Source organism: Pavona decussata, unplaced genomic scaffold (genome assembly GCF_977016875.1).
Source record: "Pavona decussata unplaced genomic scaffold, jaPavDecu1.1 SCAFFOLD_130, whole genome shotgun sequence".
Lineage (NCBI taxonomy): Eukaryota > Metazoa > Cnidaria > Anthozoa > Scleractinia > Agariciidae > Pavona > Pavona decussata.
In genome coordinates, this window is record NW_028145544.1 from 1,021,767 (window position 1) to 1,044,923 (window position 23,157).

General features: G+C 37.2%; 3 protein-coding genes across 3 annotated transcripts; 2 read left to right on the forward strand and 1 right to left on the reverse strand.

The window, feature by feature from the left end:
* The first annotated feature begins 5 nt into the window (after positions 1 to 5).
* LOC146468525 (cystinosin-like) lies at positions 6 to 11,144 on the forward strand. Its single transcript, XM_085124215.1, has 11 exons — positions 6 to 213; positions 747 to 828; positions 1,525 to 1,603; positions 2,312 to 2,430; positions 3,508 to 3,607; positions 4,337 to 4,362; positions 4,588 to 4,687; positions 5,736 to 5,855; positions 6,841 to 7,011; positions 8,098 to 8,215; positions 8,799 to 11,144. The coding sequence occupies exons 1-11, from the start codon at positions 156 to 158 to the stop codon at positions 8,996 to 8,998; spliced, it is 1,173 nt and encodes a 390-aa protein (XP_084980341.1). The 5' UTR covers positions 6 to 155; the 3' UTR covers positions 8,999 to 11,144.
* LOC146468526 (ADP-ribosylation factor-like protein 16) lies at positions 10,751 to 12,454 on the reverse strand. The gene has a single exon (XM_085124216.1). It carries the CDS (start codon positions 12,329 to 12,331, stop codon positions 11,765 to 11,767), a length of 567 nt encoding a protein of 188 aa, XP_084980342.1. The 5' UTR covers positions 12,332 to 12,454; the 3' UTR covers positions 10,751 to 11,764.
* LOC146468527 (sorting nexin-7-like) lies at positions 12,437 to 21,933 on the forward strand. Its single transcript, XM_085124214.1, has 11 exons — positions 12,437 to 12,603; positions 13,390 to 13,578; positions 14,230 to 14,340; positions 14,906 to 15,070; positions 15,654 to 15,849; positions 16,704 to 16,834; positions 17,410 to 17,478; positions 17,596 to 17,682; positions 18,809 to 18,904; positions 19,768 to 19,920; positions 20,776 to 21,933. Exons 1-11 carry the CDS (start codon positions 12,520 to 12,522, stop codon positions 20,860 to 20,862), a joined length of 1,368 nt encoding a protein of 455 aa, XP_084980340.1. The 5' UTR covers positions 12,437 to 12,519; the 3' UTR covers positions 20,863 to 21,933.
* The last annotated feature ends 1,224 nt before the right edge of the window (positions 21,934 to 23,157 follow it).

Consider the following 23,157-nt stretch of genomic DNA (forward strand, 5'->3'; position numbering starts at 1 on the left):
TTTCTACTCGTGATACTCACGCGGATATGACTCGTGATGAATTAACATAATTTAAAAGTATAATAGAACTGTCTGATCCCTTTGATACAATATTTGCATATCAAAAGACCAAACAGAGCAAGCTTCGTGGAGGTCACAGTCTCGTGAATACGGAGATGGCAAAAACAGGGCTTCATTTTGCGTTAGTGAGTTTGCTATTTTGCCGAATTGGAGGTAGGGAGCGAATACTGTCACTGTGATAAGCTTAATTTCATTTTAATTGATCGTTTTCGATTATTTCGAAAGGTAAACCTGTAAATTTAACATTTTCAATATGGTTTTGTTGCGATAGGAGAACGTACAAATGTTTATTTCAGAAATGTACAAAAAGTTGTGACACGCGACGACTGAATCAAAAATAGCTATCTACCATTGTTTATAGGAATCAATAGTCTTCAACCTTAAAGTTTGTAAATGACATGCCAAACTGTAATCTAGTTATTTCGTAACCTCAATTTTGTCGTGAAAGAATTCAGTTTTAAAAAATAGTGTATTGTCGTGTTAATGGGAATAATCCGGCTTACCGCGCGCTTTCCATGCAGAGCCAAAGCTGACTACCATCAAATTTATGAATGCCATACAGACTTTACAATGCCTCTATACATTGATTGATTTTTCCTTGTACAAACTCATGACTGTCTTAGAGAGAAAAAAGAATGAAAAGAAATAGTCGTTTATAATCAAATGTAACGTTTTGTTTGGTTTAGCTGGGAGACCTAAGGTCCATGTAGAACTCGAGGAATCCAAAGTTCAGATTGGAAAATATGATCATTTTGATCTGTCAGTAAGGTAAGGAAACCTATTGATGTTTGTGCGACTGCAGCAGTGACACCTGATACACAAATTAAAGTTATAGTACAACTGGACAACTCAGCTAAGAATATTAAGAGTTTTGTTAGGGGCTGGTGGGCTGGTGGGCTGGTGGCTGGCTGTGTGACAGAAAAAAAAAAAACGTTTTTTTTTTCGGGGGGGGGGGGGGGGACAGGGGCGGGGAGGGGAGAGGTGGAGAGGCAGTTTGTAAAAAATGTCATAGGAAGAATAAAACTTCACTTCCCCCCCCCCCCCCCCCAAACCCCACTGCTTGTTTCAGATACTTAATTTTTGAGTTTGTGATCAATTTCCATGGGGTCTTTGGTCTTCATTATTTTATGGAGTACCCTAGTGGCTTCATTCATAAATAAAAGGCAGATACCAGTGGAGTTTCCCCCCCCCCCCCCTACTTTGTCTTGACTTTCTTTTAGATGCTCAGTACAAGACTAAATGAATGCATCCAACTACCAACTGTTACTTCAGGTAGCTCTCATAGTGGCTTCAAATGAAACTCTTGGTTAAATCCTTAAATAATAGGCAGCCAATTTTTGGCTTGAGAATTAAAATATGGTTATTGAGAGATGGAAATGATCAGTTGTAGGAGCTAGTTGCCATTGCTTTATGGACTTACAGCTGATCGTAACTGTTATGACTGAATTTTTTTTTCTTTAAAAGTGACAAGATAGCTTCAAATACGTCAGTGGTGATTCTTATCAACAATAGCAAACCATCCATAGTTGATGTGCCAAAGAAGGTGAATATTAAACTGTAGACGATAGTGGTTTAACCTATGATAACAGCCTTAAAAAACTTGCCAGATCACCAGGAAAAGGTGCCTTTCTCGTCCAATGGTTGACAGTTAATTATTAGTATAACTATATATTAATACATTATATTTTTGTTGTTCATCATCATTAAGCCACTTAGGCGCGGTTCAGACGCCAAACTTTTCATGATCCGAACCTATTACCTCGAATTAAGTACATGAAAAGTTCGGTGTCTGAATCAATTGAGAACGGCTGTTTCAATTTGGAACGGCTCAGCCGTTCTTCCCGCCTGGCTCAGCCGGGAATTTCGGCTTTGGAATGGCTTTGATTCAGACGCCGAACTTTTCATGAGCTGAACCTAATGCATAAATTATTATAACGTATTTCAGATAAAAAAATAATAAAAGTAAAAAACGCTAACATTTTGATTGGTTTTGCTTCAAGTAAATTAAGTTCGGCATCTGAATCAAAAGGCGGGAATTTCTTGATTTGGGCCGACCTTAATTTGAATTAAGTTCGGCTCATGAAAAGTTCGGCGTCTGAACTGGGCCTTGTCATAATCATCATCATCATCATCATTGGTATAATGTCCCTTCTAATTTAGTGCGACAAGTTGTAAGAGACAATACCAGGACTCTCTATGACCCTATCAAGGTATCTTCTGATTTAAGTGGTTGCATTGATCAACTCTTTAGGTGGAGTTGCATAATTCCAATGAGAAGAAATCTGTGAAGGTTCATGGGGTTGGTGTTGGAAAAGCAACTATAACATGCTCAATACAAGGCAATGACGCTAGTGAGGACACTACTGAAAGGTATGGAATTGACTGAAAATATCAATTAATTAATACATATTAATGAGTGACTAACCACAGTGACTATATTCAATCACAATTTGAGGAGGAATATCTATTAGGCCATAACTGAACTTCCATGTATCTAGAAAGCTTAATAATAGTTCTGGAGTTTTCATTGGATATTTGACCTAAAAAGTATGATTTAACTTTTTAATTGATTTAATTAACTGAATATCTTTCTGACTGATCAAATAATTCATTTTCCAATCATAGCTTCAGGTTTAATTATAAGGTAACTTCCAATAAATCATTAGCCCAACTACTCAGTGCTGAGCTCTCATTAAGGTCTTTAAGTGGTTGTTAATAACACCTGTTGCGGTTGAGTACCTTTGTAAGAACCTTGATGTCATGGGTGATATTGACAGTAACTTAATTTGTTCATTTTATTGAGAAAGCAACATTAGATTGTTCTGGAATTGTGATTGGAATTGTGATTGGAATTGTGATTGGAAAGTTAAAGAAAGTTAAAGAAAGTTAGGGTTACATTTTGTGCATGTTCATTGCTGATAGTAGATTACTATGAATAATATTTTCCAAGAATTTAAGGCATTGCATTTCATGTGGTCATTTAACAAATCGAATGTGGTTTAGCGTTTTCTGTACTCTTATCGACAACGATATTCGTCATCACAGTGGTCAAAATGTTGTGGACTCACGAGGCGCAACTGAGTGAGTCCACAACAGATTTTGACCACTGTGATGACGAATATTGTTGTCGATAAGAGTACAGACAATGCTAAACCACATTCGATTTGCTTTTTACCACAATAGCAATGTCAAACAAATTTTTTACAATAACTGTCAAAATTTCCGCGCACTGATTGACGCAAGCAGCATTGTCTAGACTCTTATCGACAGCAGAAAATTAGCCAATCAGATTGCGAGATTAGAAACAATCGTGGTAAAACCCAGTGTTCATATTTGTTGTGATCAAATGACAGTATTCTTGAGCTTTCATGCAGATATATTTTAGGAGTGTAAATCACGAATATTGTTTGTCTGATTTATTTCATCTTTTTTTTTTCTGGATGTCAGTATTCAGATCAGAGTGGTACACAATATGCCATTAGTTATAATCAATGCTGTGATTGGCTGGATCTACTTTGTTGCATGGTCTGTGTCATTTTACCCTCAGGTGAGAATTCTAATCAACAATGATTTAGTTCAACATATACAGGCAAAAACTAAGGATAGAAGAGTCCTGCGTTTCGGCAACATCTTGGCGCCATTGTCAAGGGAAACTAAAATTAAATATGCGATTTCAAGAGTAACTGAGAGTTCAGTGTCACTAATTTGCATAAGTAAGACAAAGATACCTTATGCAAATTAGTGACTCTGAACTCTCAGTTACTCTTGAAATCGCATATTTAATTTTAGTTTCCCTTGACAATGGCGCCAAGATGTCACCGAAACGTAGGACTCTTCTATCGTTAGTTTTTGCCTGTATAGGTGAGAATTCGTTAAGGCAATTTCAGCTGGTAAAACTTAATAGAATGCTGCAGGCTGACAACAAGCCTAAACTACATTCAAATTGTTTTGCAAATTCTTCTCTAAGAGTGTCAGGCTTGAAGGCAAGGATTGTACAACATATTCAAAACACTATGACAGTTATAGGCACAGACTGTGCTGAAAGACAAAATTGGAATGTGACCTTTGGCGTGAAAGATTATGAACAAAGTTGTTGCATATGATAGCTGTAAGGTTAGGATGAAATTAGGTCTCAGTCCCTAAATCAGCCCTTTAGTCTTTAGCTACTTTACAGCTGAATTTTTTTTTCTCTCATTTGTGTGAAAGTCTTTGCATCTGTATAAAGTCTTTGATGCAGACAATTTATAAAGTTCTAATTTTTCTTTTTTTCCTGCAGGTTTATCTCAACTGGAGAAGACAGAGGTAATAAAATAATATTTTTCATGTGCCTACTGGCTGTGTTTACTGTTAGGTCCACAAGGTATTGTGGTAAAATGTACAGCCGCCATCTTTTTCCATACGTTGGATATTTGGGAATATGACCGATGTGAAATTCAAAAGTATGCTTTTTCTCCATCCGAAGGTGTTTTTTTGTCATGTTTAGGGTTGGATTTTAATGTTTGTGTTCTTTGATTTTGTGTTTTTCAGTGTAATTGGACTCAACTTTGATTTCGTTGCCTATAACATCACAGGATTTATAGCATATGGCTTGTTTAACATTGGAATGTTTTGGATACCTACAGTACAGGTAAATGATTGTATACTCGTTTTAATTCCGCAATTCCTAGTTAATTGATGAGTACAATTATTAAGAAAAACTGACTCAGTAGCATGGTTAAGTGCTACTGTAGCTGCATTAACTCTAATTAATAATAATAATAATAATAATAATAATAATAATAATAATAATAATAATCTTTATTTATATAGCGTTATTTCTACTAAGAAACCAATAACGCTTTACAATAATAATACGTGTACAATATGTGATAACAATACATGAAAATAATAGATAACAGTAACACCTAAAATATACAAAGACTATATAATATGAATAACTAATCAAGATAAATATTAACAAGAAAAATAATTCAACAATAATGAAAGAGTCAAAAAGCTTCTTAAAAAGAACTTTTAAAACGAAATGTTTTGATCTGAAAGATTCAGTTTCTCTAATATTGGTAGGAAGGCTGTTCCATTAACAGCCCCAGTTTCCAATTCTTTGGTTTTAATCACTGTCAGTTTGGACGCAACACCTGCACCTGGCCATGGATGGGTGGATGGAAAACTTTGTTTACCCACTGCTGTTTTCTCAAAAAACTTTAAAGAAGAAATAGGGTAAACTTGGGATAAATATAGACAAGTACATTGTACTCTTCAGTAATGGAGCACTTTGCCAAATACAATACAAGTCAGTTGATAGTGGTCCTGACCTCAGACAAGCACTGTAAATACAGATTATTTTGTACTCTTGTAAGGGATGAAAAACCAAACTTTGAGGGGAGAAGAGCTTCCTGCCATGCCCATTTACTAATGACGACTGCACTTGTTAGAATATTGTTTTTACCACTCAAAAATAAATTCATATCTTCACATAATAATGTGATAATGCATGATGGGTTCAGCCACACCCAAAACTTTTCCTTTTTGTAATCTCTTACTAGTGAAAGAATACCAGTCCGCTAAAGAATGGTCTCACAACACCCTAAGACTTCATTTTCATGTAGGGAACATATCAACCTTCATTATATTTTTGGTCATTTTGTTAACAGTAATGTTATTTCTTTCCTTTGCAGCATGAATATTTTGCAAAGCATCCTGGAGGAGTAAACCCAGTTCGAGCTAATGATGTATTTTTTACAGTACATGCTATCCTTCTCACGTTTATCACAATCGTTCAGTGTTTATACTATGAAGTAAGTGAGCCAAAATTTAGTTACAGAAAACTGTTTCTTTTGTATGACTATTACAATAATTATTACAATAATTTCCTGGTAAAAAAATAATTACCATTGTTCTTATTGGTTACTTAGGCCCTGTTCAGACTAGGTGCCCGTGCCAGAGCTCCGTGCCCGGGCACTAAAAAGGACGTTGTTCAGACTCCTTGGTGCCCAAGGAGCAATCGTGTTCTCCTTCGTCAATTTAGCGCCCGCCATTTTGTTTGCTGTATCATAACTGAGGCATGAGGAAAAATGTGGGAACTGACAAAATCCTGTTCACATCAGTGCCCGTGCCCAGGAACGGTGCCCGAGTACTACCTTTGGAGGTAGTGCCCGTGCCCAGGCACAGTGCCCAGATGTTTGCTTGACACCGACAAAAAGCTCTGTTCAGACTAGTGCCCGTGCCCGAGAACCGGGAACAGGTACCTAGTCTGAACGGGATCTTAGTGAATCTTCAAAAACTCATTAATAATTCATAAGCCCATTGACCTATCAAATAGTTGACAAAACATCATGTGCAGTGGTTTTAAAACCCGATTAAACCTCCTCCTTATTAGTATGCGGTGTTTAATGTTTTTCTTGTTTAATTTGTAATTTCGTACGTTTGCAAAAGCATCATTGTTATGAACCCTCTTGACACACGCTTTTCCAGGAATGTTTTTGAAGCCGTTCAAAAAAACTGACAGCATGTGTTTTATCGGGTCTAAAACCACTCAGCTGTGCCTTGTGGTTTTAAATCCCGATAAAACACTGCTGCTCGTTTTTTAAACATTTACATAACCTGGCTCTATTTGGCTGGGCCAACACAGTGCTTACTCCAGTATTTTCTCAGCCAAAGAAAAAATAACGTTTTATGTTGTTGAAGGCATTTGATTACTATTTGTGGTTTACATGTTCAATTATGCAGTATTCACCATTACTAAAACTTGACTGTGTATAATTATGTTCTCTTTAATACTAGCGTGGAGATCAGAAAGTGTCATTGGTATGTAAAATTCTGTTGTCCTGCACGTGGCTGTTTGCAGCAGCGGCATTGGTCGTGACATTATGCCACAAAATCACCTGGTTGACATATCTGTATTACTTCTCATATATAAAAATTGGTGTTACACTTATCAAGTACATGCCACAGGTTAGTTATAAAAATAATTCAATCTATCAAAATTCCACAATATTTTTGACTGTTTCTTAAATTTTTCCTTTTGATTCATGAAATACAAAATTTATAAATTTATGATAACTAATCACTTAATGATCAAAAGACTGAGTATTACAAAATAAACAAGGGATCGATCCAGTGATTGGATCCAGGATTGCCTGATTGATTGATTGATTGATTGATTGATGGATGGATGGATGGATGGATTGATTGATTGATTGATTGATTGATTGGTCAATTAATGGGTTGATTGATTGGTTGGTTGATTGATTGGTTCCCCCTATGATTGGATCCTGTGAGGATTGCCTGATTGATTGATTGATTGATTGATTGATTGATTGATGGATGGATGGATGGATTGATTGATTGATTGGTCAATTAATGGGTTGATTGATTGATTGGTTGCCTGATTGATAAGTTGATTGGTTGATTAACTGATTGATTGATTGATTGATTGATTGATTGATTGATTGATTGATTGATTGATTGATTGATTGATTGATTGATTAGCTGATTGATTGGTTCCCCTATTGATGGGTTGATTGATTGGTTGAAAACACTTTAAATGTGTTAATTATATAAAATAATTTATCATTTTGTTTAGTCATGCATGTTGTACATGTATCTGCTGATTAGAATAGTGACGTGCAGCAGATTTAAATTAGAAACTAAAGCAAATGAAAAATCAATGCCAAAAGTCAGTTCTAATAGTCGTTGATAAACTGTTCAGTGCTAAGAAATACCATGCATATGCCTTAAGATCTACTACATTGCACAATCTCTTTAACCCCATAGAGATGAACATGCAATTTCTCATTACGTTATCACTACGTAATCAACCAAACAAGTAGGGAGAATAAAAAAAGTGATCACCAAAGATAAAATGTTGTGGTTTTAACCAGAAGAAAATGTGTGGAGAGTAGCAAGGATAATGTTTGTGTTGATATTGGGGCTATCAATATTAAATGGTCACATTCACTTGTAGGTGGAAGTTACTCTGCCAAGATGTTCTTGATTTTATAACATCATGATCAGTGGCTGTCTCACTCTTTCTTACAGGCATGGATGAACTACCGACGTCAAAGTACAGTAGGCTGGAGTATTGGTAACATTCTTCTTGATTTCACTGGGGGATCACTGAGTATTTTACAGATGTTCCTTTTAGCCTATAACAATGGTGAGTGCATGGCTTCTAGTTTGCACGAAAGTGACAATTATGCAATCAAAATGCTAAAATGACTTGAACTGTAAAAGCTACAACTTTACCACAAGATTCAAGCAAAGGCTTTAATTTGATTAAGAAAGAGGAAACTTTTTTATCAGGAGGAAAAGTCTTAGAGTTAGAAAAGCAGAGTCTTTGTAAAGGCTGTTGGAATCCAAACAGAAAATGGATGGTGACCTCGCATTTTTCAGAGATATTTAAGCAACAATAATTCTAAAAAGCTTTCAAATGTTTTATAACAATAAGTTATTATGTATGGCATTTTTTCCAAACTGAAGCGTAATTATATCACTGAAAAATATGTGGTTGCCCCAATTTCCTTTTTGGATTTCAATAGCCCTTTTTAAGACCTTTTCCCACAAAGTTGTAAAATTGCCTTTGAATTAGTAAGCATCTTCCTTAAAAAATTTGAGGTTCTCTGACCATACCAAGATCTGCAAACATATGCGCAGTACCAAAAAGAGGCACCCTCCTTAAATGGAACGTTTATTAATAACTACTATAATAATAATTATTAATATGGATGTTGCTTTTGCAGACGACTGGAAGTCAATTTTTGGAGACTTCACAAAGTTTGGTTTGGGTGCAATTTCTATTTTGTTTGATGTTTTATTCATGGTTCAGCATTATTGTCTGTATCGACCAAAGAGTGAAAGGTACGAAGTCATTAGTGGAAAAGAAGACTCGAACAATGTGGCCGACAAATCTTTAAAGTCCATGTATGGAAGTCTTCCATAATACAATGTAGTTAAATTAAGTTACAGCTAGAATCGAGTGTCAGATATGTTATTCAATGTGTCATAGTTGTACAAAGTATTCTAGCAGTAAATTTATGGATCTTAAAAGTACTGGTACCTCAGTAACTGTAGGTTAAAAGTTCCGGCTGGTGATGTTTCATGCTGAGGCGACTATTCAGGGCCCGGTTGTTTGAAAGCTGATTTATGCTAATCCCTGATTAAAAGTCTCGCTCTTTCAAAATGCATTTAAAAGCTAGTTTTAAGTTAAAGGTAAAGAAAAGTCTTCATCAAAACTCAGTAGGGGCAAAATTCTTCTGGAAGAATCTTTGTTTAGTCATTAAACTGGACTCAAAGTTCACGTTAACTCATGATTATCTTAATCAGGCTTTGAACAACTGGGCCCTGGTATATAATTTGGTGATGGGGAGGCACACAGCCTGCATGTGGATGTCTATTTCCTCTCCACTCAAAGGAGCTTAAGGAGAAATCTGCATGCAGCCTAGAGCTATGAAGGCCTCTTGGGTTTGGAATAAGTAATCGGGGACTCTTTTGGGTTGGATATTTTCTGATTAACTTTTTTGTAGTGGAAAGATTTTGGTAGGACTGTTTTTAAGCCGCCGTTACACGTTCAAACTTTTAGCTGAAACTTGTGTGCAACGGCGAACGAGACCAGTTTCACGAAGTGGTGTTACACGGTGAAACTCTTGTTTTTTCACCACTGCGACCGTTGTGAGCCGTTGCAGAAGTAGAAAGCGGTTCTTCTTTTCGTGAAACTTGTCTCGCAACGGAAGTTCGAAAAAGTTTTACGAAACCGACCATGTTACACGGTGCAACGCCTGCTGAAACTTGTTTCGCAGCGCCGTTGCACACAAGTTTCAGCTAAAAGTTTCAACGTGTAACAGCGGCTTTAGAGTTTTTATGGAGTGAAGCTAGAATTGACTTTTTCCGGGTACAGTCTGTGCTGTTGAACATTTTTATATATATATACATAAAAATAATAAAAAAAATGCTTTGTTTATAGTGGAAATGCACTTAGCTACCCAAAGCTAGTGTCCAGTTTTAATTTAGTCTAGAATGTTTTTCTTTTCAATCCAACAACTTGGCATCATTGTCTTCTCCTCATCACTAAGACACCCAAGTTTCCCTGCCTGAGTTACACAGGACAATATTATTTTTAGCCACAATTCTTTTTTATGCTTCTTTGTTGTGTTAAAAATCCCACCTCACCTTGTGACATATTAAAATTTTATGTGGAATTTTAACTCAACACTTTAGTTCAAAGCTTTGTGGTAATAAGGTGCTACTAGCAATAAAACATACTGTTAGTTAACATCTGTATGCATAATGTTTTAATGATTTGTAACATCTCATTGTATCAGCGGTGTTTGAAATTATCCCCTGTAAGCACAACCTTAAAAATGCTGATTTATTCAGCAAAGCCAGAACAGAGTAACACATCAGTCCAAAGCTTAAATTGAGGCTGGTGTTTACACAAGTTGTACTAATGTCTTACTGTATTTTAAAAAATGCCAATATTTGTCAACCACTGTTTAAATATAACAGCTGTAATTAAGTCATTTTAATGAGCAATATTAGATTATGCTATATTTTATTGAGTCTAATTCTTAACTTGGTACTCAGGTTATCTCATTCCTCTGGGGGGGGGGTTCATTTATGTGATGGCAAGGGTCAGGGATAAAAGTTGGCCTGAGTTGAAGTAGGATTGGGTTTTTTATTTTATTCATTTTGTGAAAATTACATTCGGTTATTTTCAAGAACTTTTATAGGAACAGTCAAAGCTGATAATTGCTTCAAAAACATATTTTTTACTCAGTACTACACAGAAGGTAGCTACTGCTTTTAGCATATTATTTATATACTTGTTTTTGAAATGGTATGCTGGACTAGTGTAAATAATTATTATAATTATTTTTCTAGCTCATTGGTTGTGTACACAGTTTTAAATTTATGTCTGAATTATAAGAATATTATTATCCTAAATAACTTTCAAAGGGTTTTTATAGCTCATCAGTCAATTTCACAGTAATCATTTTGACTAAAAAATACAAGGATTGGGTACTAGATATCTAAAGAGTAATAAATATTGTATATAGAGAGGTAATAAATATGAATTTGCAACAATGAGAGCAAGACTGTTGAATTTTTCAGGAATAATATTCCAACCTCATCCCTTTATAATATTGACACACACTTGAGGTCGAACTTTCAGCGGGAAAGATCTATCTTCGATTTTTCAACCTTCTCTTTTCTGAAGACATTTATCTAGTGGAATTGTGGAATGATGGTCTTGCCAAATATTTTATTGATTGCCCAGGTTGGGAAAGTGGGGAGGGAGGGGGGATGCCAACATAATAGTGATGCATATGATTGTTGTACCCCTGGGGTTATACCCTTCAGGTGGCCTTGTAGTAAATGGAAAACAAACTTCAGTCTTCTTTGTACTGACATATATTGTCAAAATCTGACTGAAGCGGGGTGGGGTACTTTACAGAATGTACCTCCCAATAATGGGGAATTTTGACCATTCTGGTGAGCTTTCTAAAAAATTGGAAAAAAAGTTTGGTGGCTCTCTTCACCATCCACAATGCCCCGTAGTGGAGCATTTCAACAGATAAAGGTTCCCCCCCCCCCCCACCCCTTCCACTGCTTAACATTTTGTAAACATCCAGCCATCACCACTTTGCAGGCATGCATTTTAAACAACAACGTAATGTATGACCAAGATTCACCTGAAACAGGTGTTTTCTTAATATTTTGCAGCAGAAGGCAAAGAGCATGTTTCCTGTAGCCATTTCAAAATCTCGTGCAATCCAGCCCCTTCTCGAAAACTGCATTCTAAAACTGTAATATCTTGTCTAGCATTGGCTACAATATCTGGAAGTCTTATTAACGTACTTATTTCGCTCATAATCATACAGTCTGGTGAATCAATCTTGTTAAATATCAAAAGGACAGGCATATCATAAGTTTCCTTTGAAGCCAGTACTTCCAAGAGCTGAATGCAAGTCGATGCCACTTGAGTTCGCTTCGCTGTGTCTATAACATATACCAGAAAACCTGCATCTTCAAAATAGTTATTCCAAATCGGTCCCATGGCTCCACCAAGCTCCCTGAAAGTGTATTTTCTTTTGTTGTGGGTTATAGTGACTAAATTGACGCCGATTGTCGGGATGGTCGAAGGTGCTTCGCCAAAATCTTCTTTGTGTTGTGCCTGGGCTAAATTCTGCTGTGCAGTCAGAGTTTGAAGTCTCTTTAGCATCACTGTCTTCCCAACTCCTTCTGGTCCCAAAACCAAGAGCTGTGCTTCGGACATCGCAAAGGAAAACGCCACAGGACCAAACCACAACAACACCAGCTGATCTGAAAGGTAAGATGGCGCTGCAGTGAAAGAAAACACGTTCCCTTGGGGTTCGAGTGTTCGTGTCGGGTACTCTTCGGAATCCTTCGGCGATCAACGGATATTGCCGAAAACAGTCCACCACTGCGATCGTCGTTTACAATATGGCGGACGACATCGATGCTTTCAATCCCTTTGAGAACGCAAATGGCGATGACCTTTGCACGGGGGAAGCTATCTTACCAGATGTAAGTTCATATACAAGAAAATAAGTGAAATTTTCTGTTTCATTGAAGGACGAGTTTGTTGTCCTTGACAGCTTTAGCTTTGTAGATCTGTGCCTATATTCTTCAATGAATCTGCGCTGATCTGAAATTTATCCTTATCAATTACCTTTGATCGGCTAGTCATATGATCAAATTTGAGTTATTTTAACTTCTGAAAAAAAATAATCGGGAGAGCTTATTCTATATAGCACATACATTGGACCATATCAGCAGTTTACAAACTTTAAGCTTATGAAAGCTTCATAAATTAGAAAATTCATTTAAAATTAAGCTTAAATTATATATTGTTATTTAACCCTATTTAAATAAGGTAATGAACCATTACGTTAAGTAATAAAGTCCAATTCCTAACCATTTAATGAAAGATGTCGAGCTTGCATGACAATAAGTTTAATTTTTACATGGTGTGGAATCTGCTAGTTAATAATAATAATAATTAAAAAAAAAAAAAAAAACAATGAGCAACTACAGACAATGGCCTGCAGTATCGTGGAAAATGAAGAGTGGGTCACTGCATTAGTCCAAAGAACATCCAAACTGTTTGCCCTTCTGGAAATTCCAGTTAAGCTTTGTAGGTTTGTTAAACCTTCTGTGGGGGAGGTGCATATCTCTGGCCATTGAGACCCTCCCCCCTCCCCCTAAAATTCCCAACTCCTTCTTAGGAGAGGGGGTGGGGGTATTTAATATTTTCTTGAAAGTCCTAAACAACAAGGGGTCCCAAGTGATTATAAGTAATTGTATACGTAGAGCCCACGAGGAGATGCAGACAAGACCATTGATTTAGACTCATCAGGAGTGGAACAAAACACAGCATTTCTGGAGTCTTTTAAGATTGGTGGATATGATGACATGCCTCAAGTGATGGATCTACATGTGACTGTTGACGACCCTGAGAAACATGTTGGAGGATATGTCAGTTATAATGTCACAACCAAGGTGGGTGGGTTAAAATTCTTTCCTTGAATTAAAACATGACCTTTTAAGTTCTGCCCTTAGTTCTGTTACCTAAAAGACAGTCCTGTAAGGTGATTGTTCTTCTGAAAATTGAATTTAAAGTTGTCTGGTTTGGGAATTGGGAGTTTTGCAATGTTCCAGATGCAGTTTCAAAGGAATGCAAGGAGTCCTTGGAGAATTTTAAAAGTCAATAGATTGGGTCTCTTTTCATCTTTTGAAGGGGCAGTATTATGGGAATTATCCCATTTTTGGGGTAAAAAAAAAACCATGCTTGCTTCCAGTTGCTCCCAGTACTGCTAACATTGATATGAAGTCAAGCTCATTTCCAAAGAAGGAATGAGCGGCCATAAGTTGTTACCAGTTTTATCAGAGAGACAAACTAAGTGACTTCTAAACTGATGTACATGGATGTATAATACCAGTGTTCACATGTAAATGTAATACCAGGTTGAAACTCATCTGGGCAAATTGGCCAGTTGATCAGTTCAGGTCACGTAAGCAGACCTATATTTATCTCAGGCAAGGTTAGCTTTACACTGTCCGCAGGTCTGGTGATCAATCCAGTAAACCAAAAAAGATGTTTATTAATAATTTTTACAGATGGTTACAATTTCTTTGTTTGTTATATCCTAGACCACAAGGGGACAATTTGATCATCCAGAATATAGTGTAAGAAGAAGATACCAAGACTTTCTTTGGTTGAGACAGAGACTAGAGGAGAGCTATCCCACCCACATTGTTCCTGTAAGTATACACACATTGGATGGGGAGATTAGTCTGATCACAAACAGAATGCACCAGTTTGGAGGACCACTAAAATTATACCAGTCAAGGCTACTGCATAACAGGAGTCCAGTAGCCTTGGACACCCAAGAAAGTTCTCTGGGCGCCTAATTTTTTGCAGCAGCACCTAACACTTCACATGTTGGGCTGTTAAATTCTTGACTTTGTTGGCCTTGTGGGCTCCTTGAAATTTTCTTAGGCAACAGCCTTGTCAGTTATTAAGTTTTCTTTAAAATGGTGTATACCATTGACAGAATGTCCCACATTGAAGAATTTGTAGAACCAGCACTTCAAAATGGTTCATTCCATTTACAATAATTATTTGAATGGTCTGTCTGTATGTCTGTCTACATGTCTGTTGTTGTAGTGTAGCTTGCCAAGTCCTGATGAAGGGAAAGCTTCCTAAGATTGACATGGAATGGCAAATGAGAGAAACTTAATATTGGCAATGTAGTTATTATCAGGCCCTCTTAAATTATAACTGGCCATTTAGTATGATTTAAGAAATGTTTTATTTATTTTTCAGCCCTTGCCAGAGAAGAAGTCATTTTCAAAGCACTTTGATCGATTTAGTACAGAATTTCTCAAGTCACGTCAAATTGCACTCAACAAGTTTGTCAGTAGGATAGCAGATCACCCTGTGATGTCTTTTAATGACAATTTTCATGTGTTCCTCACTGCCAAAACATGGGTAAGTGTTCTCACTAGCTAGCTCGCCAAATTAAGCCCATTAGAAAAGTTGAATGTCTGGTTAGTTTTCTGACCTGCACCAAGGTTAATAAGCGCCCACCTCACCCTCGCCCAACAAAAAACCTTTCTGTACTAGCCCAGCGTGAAGTAAGAGGAGCATCAGGTGTTCCAAAATAATTGGTTTTAGATACAGTAGTCAGTGAACTTTTATTATTGTTTATGGCTTGTTTATGTAGCTTTCGCACTTTGTTTGGTCTTGTTGAAGTGAATAAACTTTTTATGCCTTGTTTTGTTATTTTCTAAAGATGTCCTCGCCTGCTGAAAATGTTGGGAAAATAATAAGCAGCCCCATCGAATAAGTGCCCGCCCTCATGGGCCCAAAATTAAATAAGTGCCCTGCAGGGCGGTTAATCGAATAAATACGGTTACCATATTACATCCTGTAATAATTAGAACATGCCCTTTATAATGTATAGGACCCCCATTACAGGAACTCTCTTCTTATTAAATGACAAGGGGTCCCTTTTTTTTAAAGATGCCTTGTGTTTTTGTCACACAATTTCTTGTTTGATCGTTAACTCCAGGAGCTTACATCTGTCAAGAAACAAAGCCCTGGTTTGATGAGCAGAATGAGTGATTCTATGAGGAACATGGCATCTTCATGGATGTTGAAAACCAGAGAACCTGAGTTTCAGGAAATGGCTGAATACACCAAGAATTTCAGAGAAAAGATGCTAGCTATAGAAACAATTTCTGACAAAATAGCAAAAGATAGATTTGGTGAGAAAGTCCATACGTTTTTTCTTCTATTCACATGTAGCTCATACTTTAGTCTTGCCAGTGTTACCATTGAGATGGTGGAGGTGGTGCAGACAAGGGACAGCTTCCCTTGTCCTTCACTTACAGTTTTGGCCTCTTCCTTAGTGGCTCTTGCCCACTTTGCACTTATATTTATAGTTTTTCAACTCACTGCATAATAGAAAATGAATAACACAAGACTGAGGATGATCATCACTGATAGCTTTAAAACCAATTTTACAAACTTTTACAATATTTTGGCTCTATTACAGTGTCATACTGTAGTCATGTACTAATTAAATTGAACAAATGGGCAGGCGGCCCTGGATTTTGGTATAATCACTGCAGCCAGTGTTGCACAACATTGTGTCCACCACCTTGGAACCCACTACCTACCCTCTCTTTCTTAAGCCGCGGTTACATGTTGAAACTTTTAGCAGAAACTTGTGTGCAATGGTGCTGCGAAGCAAGTTTCAGCAGGCGTTGCTCCGTGTGACATGGTCGGTTTCGTGAAACTTTTTTGAACTTTCTTTGCAGGACACGTTTCACGAAAAGTAGAACCGCTTTTCTACTTCTGCAATGTCTCGCAACGGTCGCAGTGGTGAAAAAAACAAGAGTTTCACCGTGTAACACCACTTCATGAAACTTGTTTCGCAGCTCCGTTGCACGCAAGTTTCAGCTAAAAGTTTCAATGTGTAACGGCGCCTTTAGCCTTCCACCAATTTACCACTTTATTTTCGTTAGGCTTCCCTCCCCTCCCACAAGTCAATAATTGTCTAACAATGCAATGTTGATTTATTCATTTTGTTGTTCCACTTGTTTCATTTTCACCTCAGATCTTCTTGAAGTGTACAAAGAGTACATACCCATTTTTAACCTATGGGCAGATGCAGAGTCCAAACTAGCAGATCCATTACATGCTATGGCAAATGCTTTTGACAAGAACAGCACATCTCTTAAAACACTGGTAAGAATTCACTCTAATTATAGAAGGAATTAGTATTGTATCCTGTTCTCAGTCAGTCCTTGAGGGGTACGTTAGTAAAATAATATTACAGAGTGCTTTGGTTTGTACTCAAATATTGTCTGCCAACTATAAAAGGGCAACTGGTGAACTGTTTTGAAAATGTTATAATGTGTTGGGGCTAACCTCACCTCTCATCAATCCAGCTATGACACTGCTAACCTGCATTGCAATTGTTATATTTTGGGCAAGAGCTATAGCTATCTTGGGGGTGCGGTTTTCACTACATGCCCCCTGAAAATGTCTGCATTGCAGGCTATGACATTGCTACAAAAATGGACATTTTAACTTCACATTTAAAAATGTGTAAGACTATGTGGCTTGCTTTCAGTAGATATGTACTTGTAACTAATTAGTCACACATGCTCAAATTTTACGTTTTGTTCCATTTTATGACAACTCACTGAGTGCAATACAATAGCTGCAAGTACATTTGTTTGTCACACAGGAACATCTTATCATGAATTGATAAATTGTTGTGTTTTAACTTAAATTAATTATAATTTCGTTGCCTTTAGTTGAAAGCTCAAGATCCTAGATTTATGGAGCCATTACATGAATATGTGCTCTACACAGATGCTGTTAAGGTATGCACTTGATTTCTGACCCAATGGATGTCAAGTTCAGCTGATAGACCTCTCAGACTATAGTTAATTAATTTTACAGATTTTTAACAGATTTGTGTTTTACACTTTTGTATGCAGAGCACCCTTAAACATCGGGACACAATTCAAATGGAATATGAAGTGACTGTAGAAGAATTATCAAGAAAAAAGGCTGAAAAAGAAGAGGTAGGAAGAGAGCCATGTTACATATCTCAGGAAAACTTGAATGGCAGTCAACATCCAAAATAAAGTTCTTATGTCGTGAACCTGCCAATAGCTCTTCATTTAGGGGAAGTTATGTGGTAAAAGGGAAATATAGTTTGCTTGTACTTGTTATTTTGTGGTCCAATGTAGCTGCAGTGAGTTGAGGGACAGGTATACAACTTGAGGGGAATAAGAAATACTGTAAATGGGATCCATTCCAGTTTCTGATGTGAATACAACAGGATGAGAAGACAAGAAAAATGATCAAAAATAATGACAGGAAAAGAAATTGAAGGGTCCTAAGTGACCTTGGATGTAAGGTCAAATTCTCCTTTGGTTCACAAGTGATTACAAGGCAATTTGTAACGTGAATCTAGCAATTTATCAAAAGTCATTTAGGGCTTTTATTCAGGCACCCCTTCAATAATAGAAAGTTCTGTTTTGAATGCTTCATGTTGTCAACAGAGAATTGAAGCATTGTGGTTTGTGGGCCACATATGGCCACTAGCCAGAAAATTTGAATTTTTTTGATGCCATCAGTAATGGGAAGCCACAAGATACCAAAACAAAAGTTTTTCCTGTCCTTGGTGAGACAAGCCAACAAAGGGAATGTTTAACTTCTGGTTGCTTTAAGTAGCTCATGAATGTCTTGGTATAGAGTGTGTGCACGGCGGCCATGTTGGAGGACTAAAACAGTAGAAGATGTTTGCATAAAAAAAGAATATATTTCCCAAAGGAAAATCATTGTATTGTTTTGGTCCTCCAACATGGCCGTCGTGCACACACTCTATAAGCGGCCTTTGTAAAACAAGGAACCATGGTGTTGTCGTTATGAATGATGGGGAATCAGACCACAGTACATGAACTGAAGTTTGTTGAGCTATGTGCACTGAACACATGTAGATCTAGTTAGCAAGGATGTCCAGTAAAGTGTCTTCTTGAAGTTGTGTAGCAATTTCACGTGACTGTCTAGCAGTTATTAAGCAGCTCCATCCAGCCAAATGGGAAAGCATATTCTGAGTACTGTTAATACTAACTTGAAAGAGCATTCAGTTGTCTCACTGTATGGCGAGTTATTTATTTGTGATCATGTCTTGGTTTTCCTCAGTTGGACAAAGGAACAGGTGGTGGACGTTGGTTTGGTAAAGAAACTGAACAGTCGAAGCAAGACAAACGAGAAAGAGTTGATTCAAATATAGAAGAGGTAAACAAGAAAATCTTTAGACTTGTTTACTTGTTTAAGCCCCAATATCAACATGGATATTCTCCTTACTCTTCTCCACATATTTCTTATGACACTAGTTGGGAGAATTTGTTTAAACATCAGGACTTTTTATCTTTGGTGACCTCTTCCTGTTTTCTCATAACCTGTGTTTTTGATCAAGCAGTGTTATTGTAAAGAGAAGTGATATGCTTGTCAAACGAGGTATAGAAAATTTCACCAAGCAAGCTTAAGACCCTACAAAGAGAACTAACCAAATAGGTCATTATTTCCAATGAGATTTTAGTTAGCTGTATAGCTGTATAGAGTTGTAAAGTGTGACGTCACAAATATTTGAATTTTTGAAATTATGGGATTTGTTAGTATATTAGGAAAGAGCATGATGAAAAATGCCTACTTGCCAAAAATCAGAATCTTATTGCAATTTGGAGGCGAGATATTAGCTCTGTTATGTCCTGATGACTCCATACAAATCCTTCTAATTTTGTCTCAGTTCTTAACGTTTGGAACTGAGACAAAATTAGAAGGATTTGTATGGAGTCATCAGGGCATAACAGAGCTAATATCTCTCCCCCAAATTGCAATAAGATGCTAATTTTTGGCAAGTAGGCATTTTTCATCCTGCTCTTTCCTAATACACTAATAAATCCCATAATGTCATAAATTTAGTTTTTGTGACGTCATCACTTTGGAACTCTATTGGTAGAGCACTACACCGGTATCGTACCCTGTCTGAGGCGCTCTTTTCCCAACTACTAAAGTTGTGTTTATTTCTGCGAGGGTCTTTTATCTCTAAAGTAAATCAGCTGTTAACGTTGCTCTTGTTATTATATTTGTTGTGTTAGCTTTCAAAACTCGCCGAAGCTGGCAATGACCGGCTGGAATGTGCCAATGTTGATCTAAAGGCAGACATTGAACGATGGCACAAGAACAAGAGAACAGATTTCAGAGAGCTGCTTACTGAATATTCTGAAAGACACATCACCTATTACCAAGAGGTGAGAGCTTAATCTTGACCTAAACTTGCAAGAGCACTTACATGCTGTTAGGATTTCATCCATAGACTCAAGAGTTAGAAACATCATGTACAACATAATAAACAGCACCACAGGAAAGTACTGCTCAGTAGCTTTTATTTGAATGGTCACACATTAGGACTTCATCCACAGACTCAAATGGTGGAACTACATACCTTATTAGTAAGAGTTGAAATAACTGCCCAAGCTAGATTACTGTGACACTAAGAACGGTCTTTTTCCTGCTGTTGTTCTCACTTCAAAGTAGTTCTTTTGTTTCCGTCTTATCTTAGTTTTTAAGCAGCTTTATAGTTCTCTTTAGTTCTGAATATCAAACGCAGTGGACGTGGATCATTAGCTTGAATTTTAGACCTGTTGGACAGCGCCGATGGTTTTTACGTTGCAATTGTCAGCGTGGTTTGATAACCTTTTGCGTATTAGCAGATAAGAGAGGCCTCCTCTTCTTGTGTAGGTTAGAAAAGAATGTTTGGTTTATCCACAAAGTTGATGACTAAAGGTAAATTGGCCACCGTAAAGAGATTCAAGTGCTGACATTTCGAGCGTTAGCCCTTCGTCAGAGCGAAATGTCAGCACTCAAATCTCTTTACGGTGGCCAATTTACTTTTAGTTATGAACTCTGTTGATAAAACCAAACATTTGTTTCTACTCCCCACCGACGCAGCACCATAGTTTCTTTAGAAACTAACCACCTTATCCATTTGTGTGTGCTAGCTTGAGAAAAGTCCAAGGTTGGGAGGACCTCACACTAACACTCTGACATCTCCTCGTACACGAAGCTGGTTTCTAACAGATTTATTTTATTCTATTCTCATGTAGTGTTTAACAGCTTGGCAGGAGGCTTTGAAGCTTGTGTCAGGAAATACACAAGACCAAGAGCAAGACCAAGACTTAGAAGAAGCTTAGGAATTATACAACTTGAATTACACAACTTGAACAGTTTAGTTGAACTGCTCTCACTGACAGTGGAACATGGTAGAACAAACTTGGCTTCTACCATATTACTGATTATTTTTGCGATTTTCGAGATGTAGAAAAACCAAACCAAACGGGTAAAAATACTACTTTTTCCAAAGGATATGTCCTTTCCGGGCCCTATCTTCTATGAAAAAGTGAAAAGAAAACAAGACCTTTTTCGTCGATTTGCGAATTGAGTGAGAATAATGTGTGAGTGTGGTAGGAGTGTGATCATATGGGGACAGATCTCGTTTCTTGAAAAATAATTACAATCAGTTCTTCCGGGTGACTTAAAGATTTCTCTCTGTCTGGCAGTTCGATTGCTGGCTACAAATCTTATTTCAAATGATATTATAAACGCAATTCTCATTTCACGGTGACAGTTTAACGACGAAAAACACAGGCATACAAGGAACTCAATGAAAGCAATAATTTCACCTTTCACGCCTTCAAATCCAAGTTCAAGATTTTGCCTTTTTCCAGCCGGCTTCGTAATGACAGCATAGAAAACAGAAAGACACCCTCATCTCATTTGTATTGTGAAGGGGCTCTCAGTCGAGTCGCCTCCAGTTTAGGCTACTGATCGGGTTAAGCTGTCCCAATGTGAGTCTCTGCAAGTGTTGTATCGATGGAACTTATTCATTTAAAATTCCAAATAATCACTAAGACTGTTCGCAAGATCCGTCACCTTGGAAATTCTTCTGAAGGTTGCGGTCAGGAAATTAGAAGGGGAAAAAAAATACTCGCCGGGATATTATAATTTTGGGATACGCTTCGTTCCTTGAAAGCTGAACCTTTTAATCTAGATACATCCATAATTAAACTCATATAAATCACGACTATTTTCTTATGTTCAAGGCAAGTTAAACAACATGCAGAAGCAACAGTTTCCCCCATTTATTGTTAATAATAACAATTTTAATAGATGCAATAGGTAAATTTATTGTTAAGTTCTACAAAAACAAACATTACTAGTTAGTGGTAAGCAAAACTTCAATAAAGATATGTGTTTTAACTGCGGAGCTTGTTATTTGTTCCTCAACACAGATTTGTACGAATTCGTTGATTTTGAGTTGCCCAAGAGCGAGCATCACCTGGAACGCGGAGGACTGTAAGGATTGAAAAGAAATAAAGAAATTATGAAAAACGGAAAATGGCATGATCTTTTAATTAACAGACAAAATGCTTCTCCCTGTGAAACGGAGCGATTATCAGTTTATGCCAGATAAAAACGCACGCTCTCAAGAAATTGAAACACTTCTTTCTCGAAAGCCGATGACATAAATTAAGAAAATATGGGAAAGGGAAAATTACATGATCTTTTAAGTGATAAAATGCTCTTTCCTGTGAAACGGAGTGATTATTTCTATGCCAGTAAAAGAAAAGCGCACACTATATAGAGATTGATACACAGCTTTTTCGAAAGCCAAAGAAATAAAGAAATTATGCAAAAAGGTAATATGAATTACATGATCTTTTGAATGAGAAAATGCTCCTCGCTATGAAACGGAGTGATTATTTCTATTACCAGAAAAGGAAAATGCACGCTCTACAGAGATTGATACACTGCTTTTTCGAACGTCAAAGAAATAAAGAAATTATGGACATGACAAGGGACATGGATGAAACGCTTCTTTCCCTATGATGTCTTCGGGCGACTTGCCAGCCTTAATGTCAATGTGATCATCCTGTTACTAAAATGTAGTCACTGTCTCTTCCACATGGCATGTTTAAGACAAAATGACTGAAAAAGAGGGAGAAAAAAAAAAACAGCCGACAGCGGTACCTCTGGACGCTTTGCCGGAGCGTTGTACCATGACGATGCACCACGAGATTTCGGCCCACGGTTCGCTTATGCCAGCCGGAGATGGTTCCGCGATACTTTCCGATATCATGTCCCCGACAAGACAGTGAGGGAAAGAAAAGTCGGCCCCTAGACCATATGAGACAGATCCCTTTCGTTGGCACCTCAGTTCCACCTTACTGACTTAAACTGAGATTCAGCCATGTATATATATGACAATGTTGTGATTTTCTCTTCCATGTGGTACGTTTTGAGGCTTGAACATGCGCACGTGCTAAAACGATATAACTTCGGCACAGAAGGATGATCCGTGGTCAAACGCTCTTTCCTGTGAAACGGAGCGATTATTTCTATGCTAGAAAAGAAAACCGCCACTCTACAGAGATTGATACACAGCTTTTTCGAAAACCAAAGAAATAAAGAAATTATGGAAAATGATT

What these genes read in the sequence shown, in the direction of transcription:
- LOC146468527 (XM_085124214.1), top strand. Translation starts at nt 12,520, where the DNA reads ATGGCGGACGACATCGATGCTTTCAATCCCTTTGAGAACGCAAATGGC. An exon ending in TCCTCACTGCCAAAACATGG is followed by an intron (nt 15,071 to 15,653) that starts GTAAGTGTTCTC and finishes CGTTAACTCCAG; the next exon opens with GAGCTTACATCTGTCAAGAA. An exon ending in ACATCACCTATTACCAAGAG is followed by an intron (nt 19,921 to 20,775) that starts GTGAGAGCTTAA and finishes ATTCTCATGTAG; the next exon opens with TGTTTAACAGCTTGGCAGGA.
- LOC146468525 (XM_085124215.1), top strand. Translation starts at nt 156, where the DNA reads ATGGCAAAAACAGGGCTTCATTTTGCGTTAGTGAGTTTGCTATTTTGC. An exon ending in CTGTGTCATTTTACCCTCAG is followed by an intron (nt 3,608 to 4,336) that starts GTGAGAATTCTA and finishes TTTTTCCTGCAG; the next exon opens with GTTTATCTCAACTGGAGAAG. An exon ending in TTCAGTGTTTATACTATGAA is followed by an intron (nt 5,856 to 6,840) that starts GTAAGTGAGCCA and finishes CTTTAATACTAG; the next exon opens with CGTGGAGATCAGAAAGTGTC.
- LOC146468526 (XM_085124216.1), bottom strand. Translation starts at nt 12,331, where the DNA reads ATGTCCGAAGCACAGCTCTTGGTTTTGGGACCAGAAGGAGTTGGGAAG.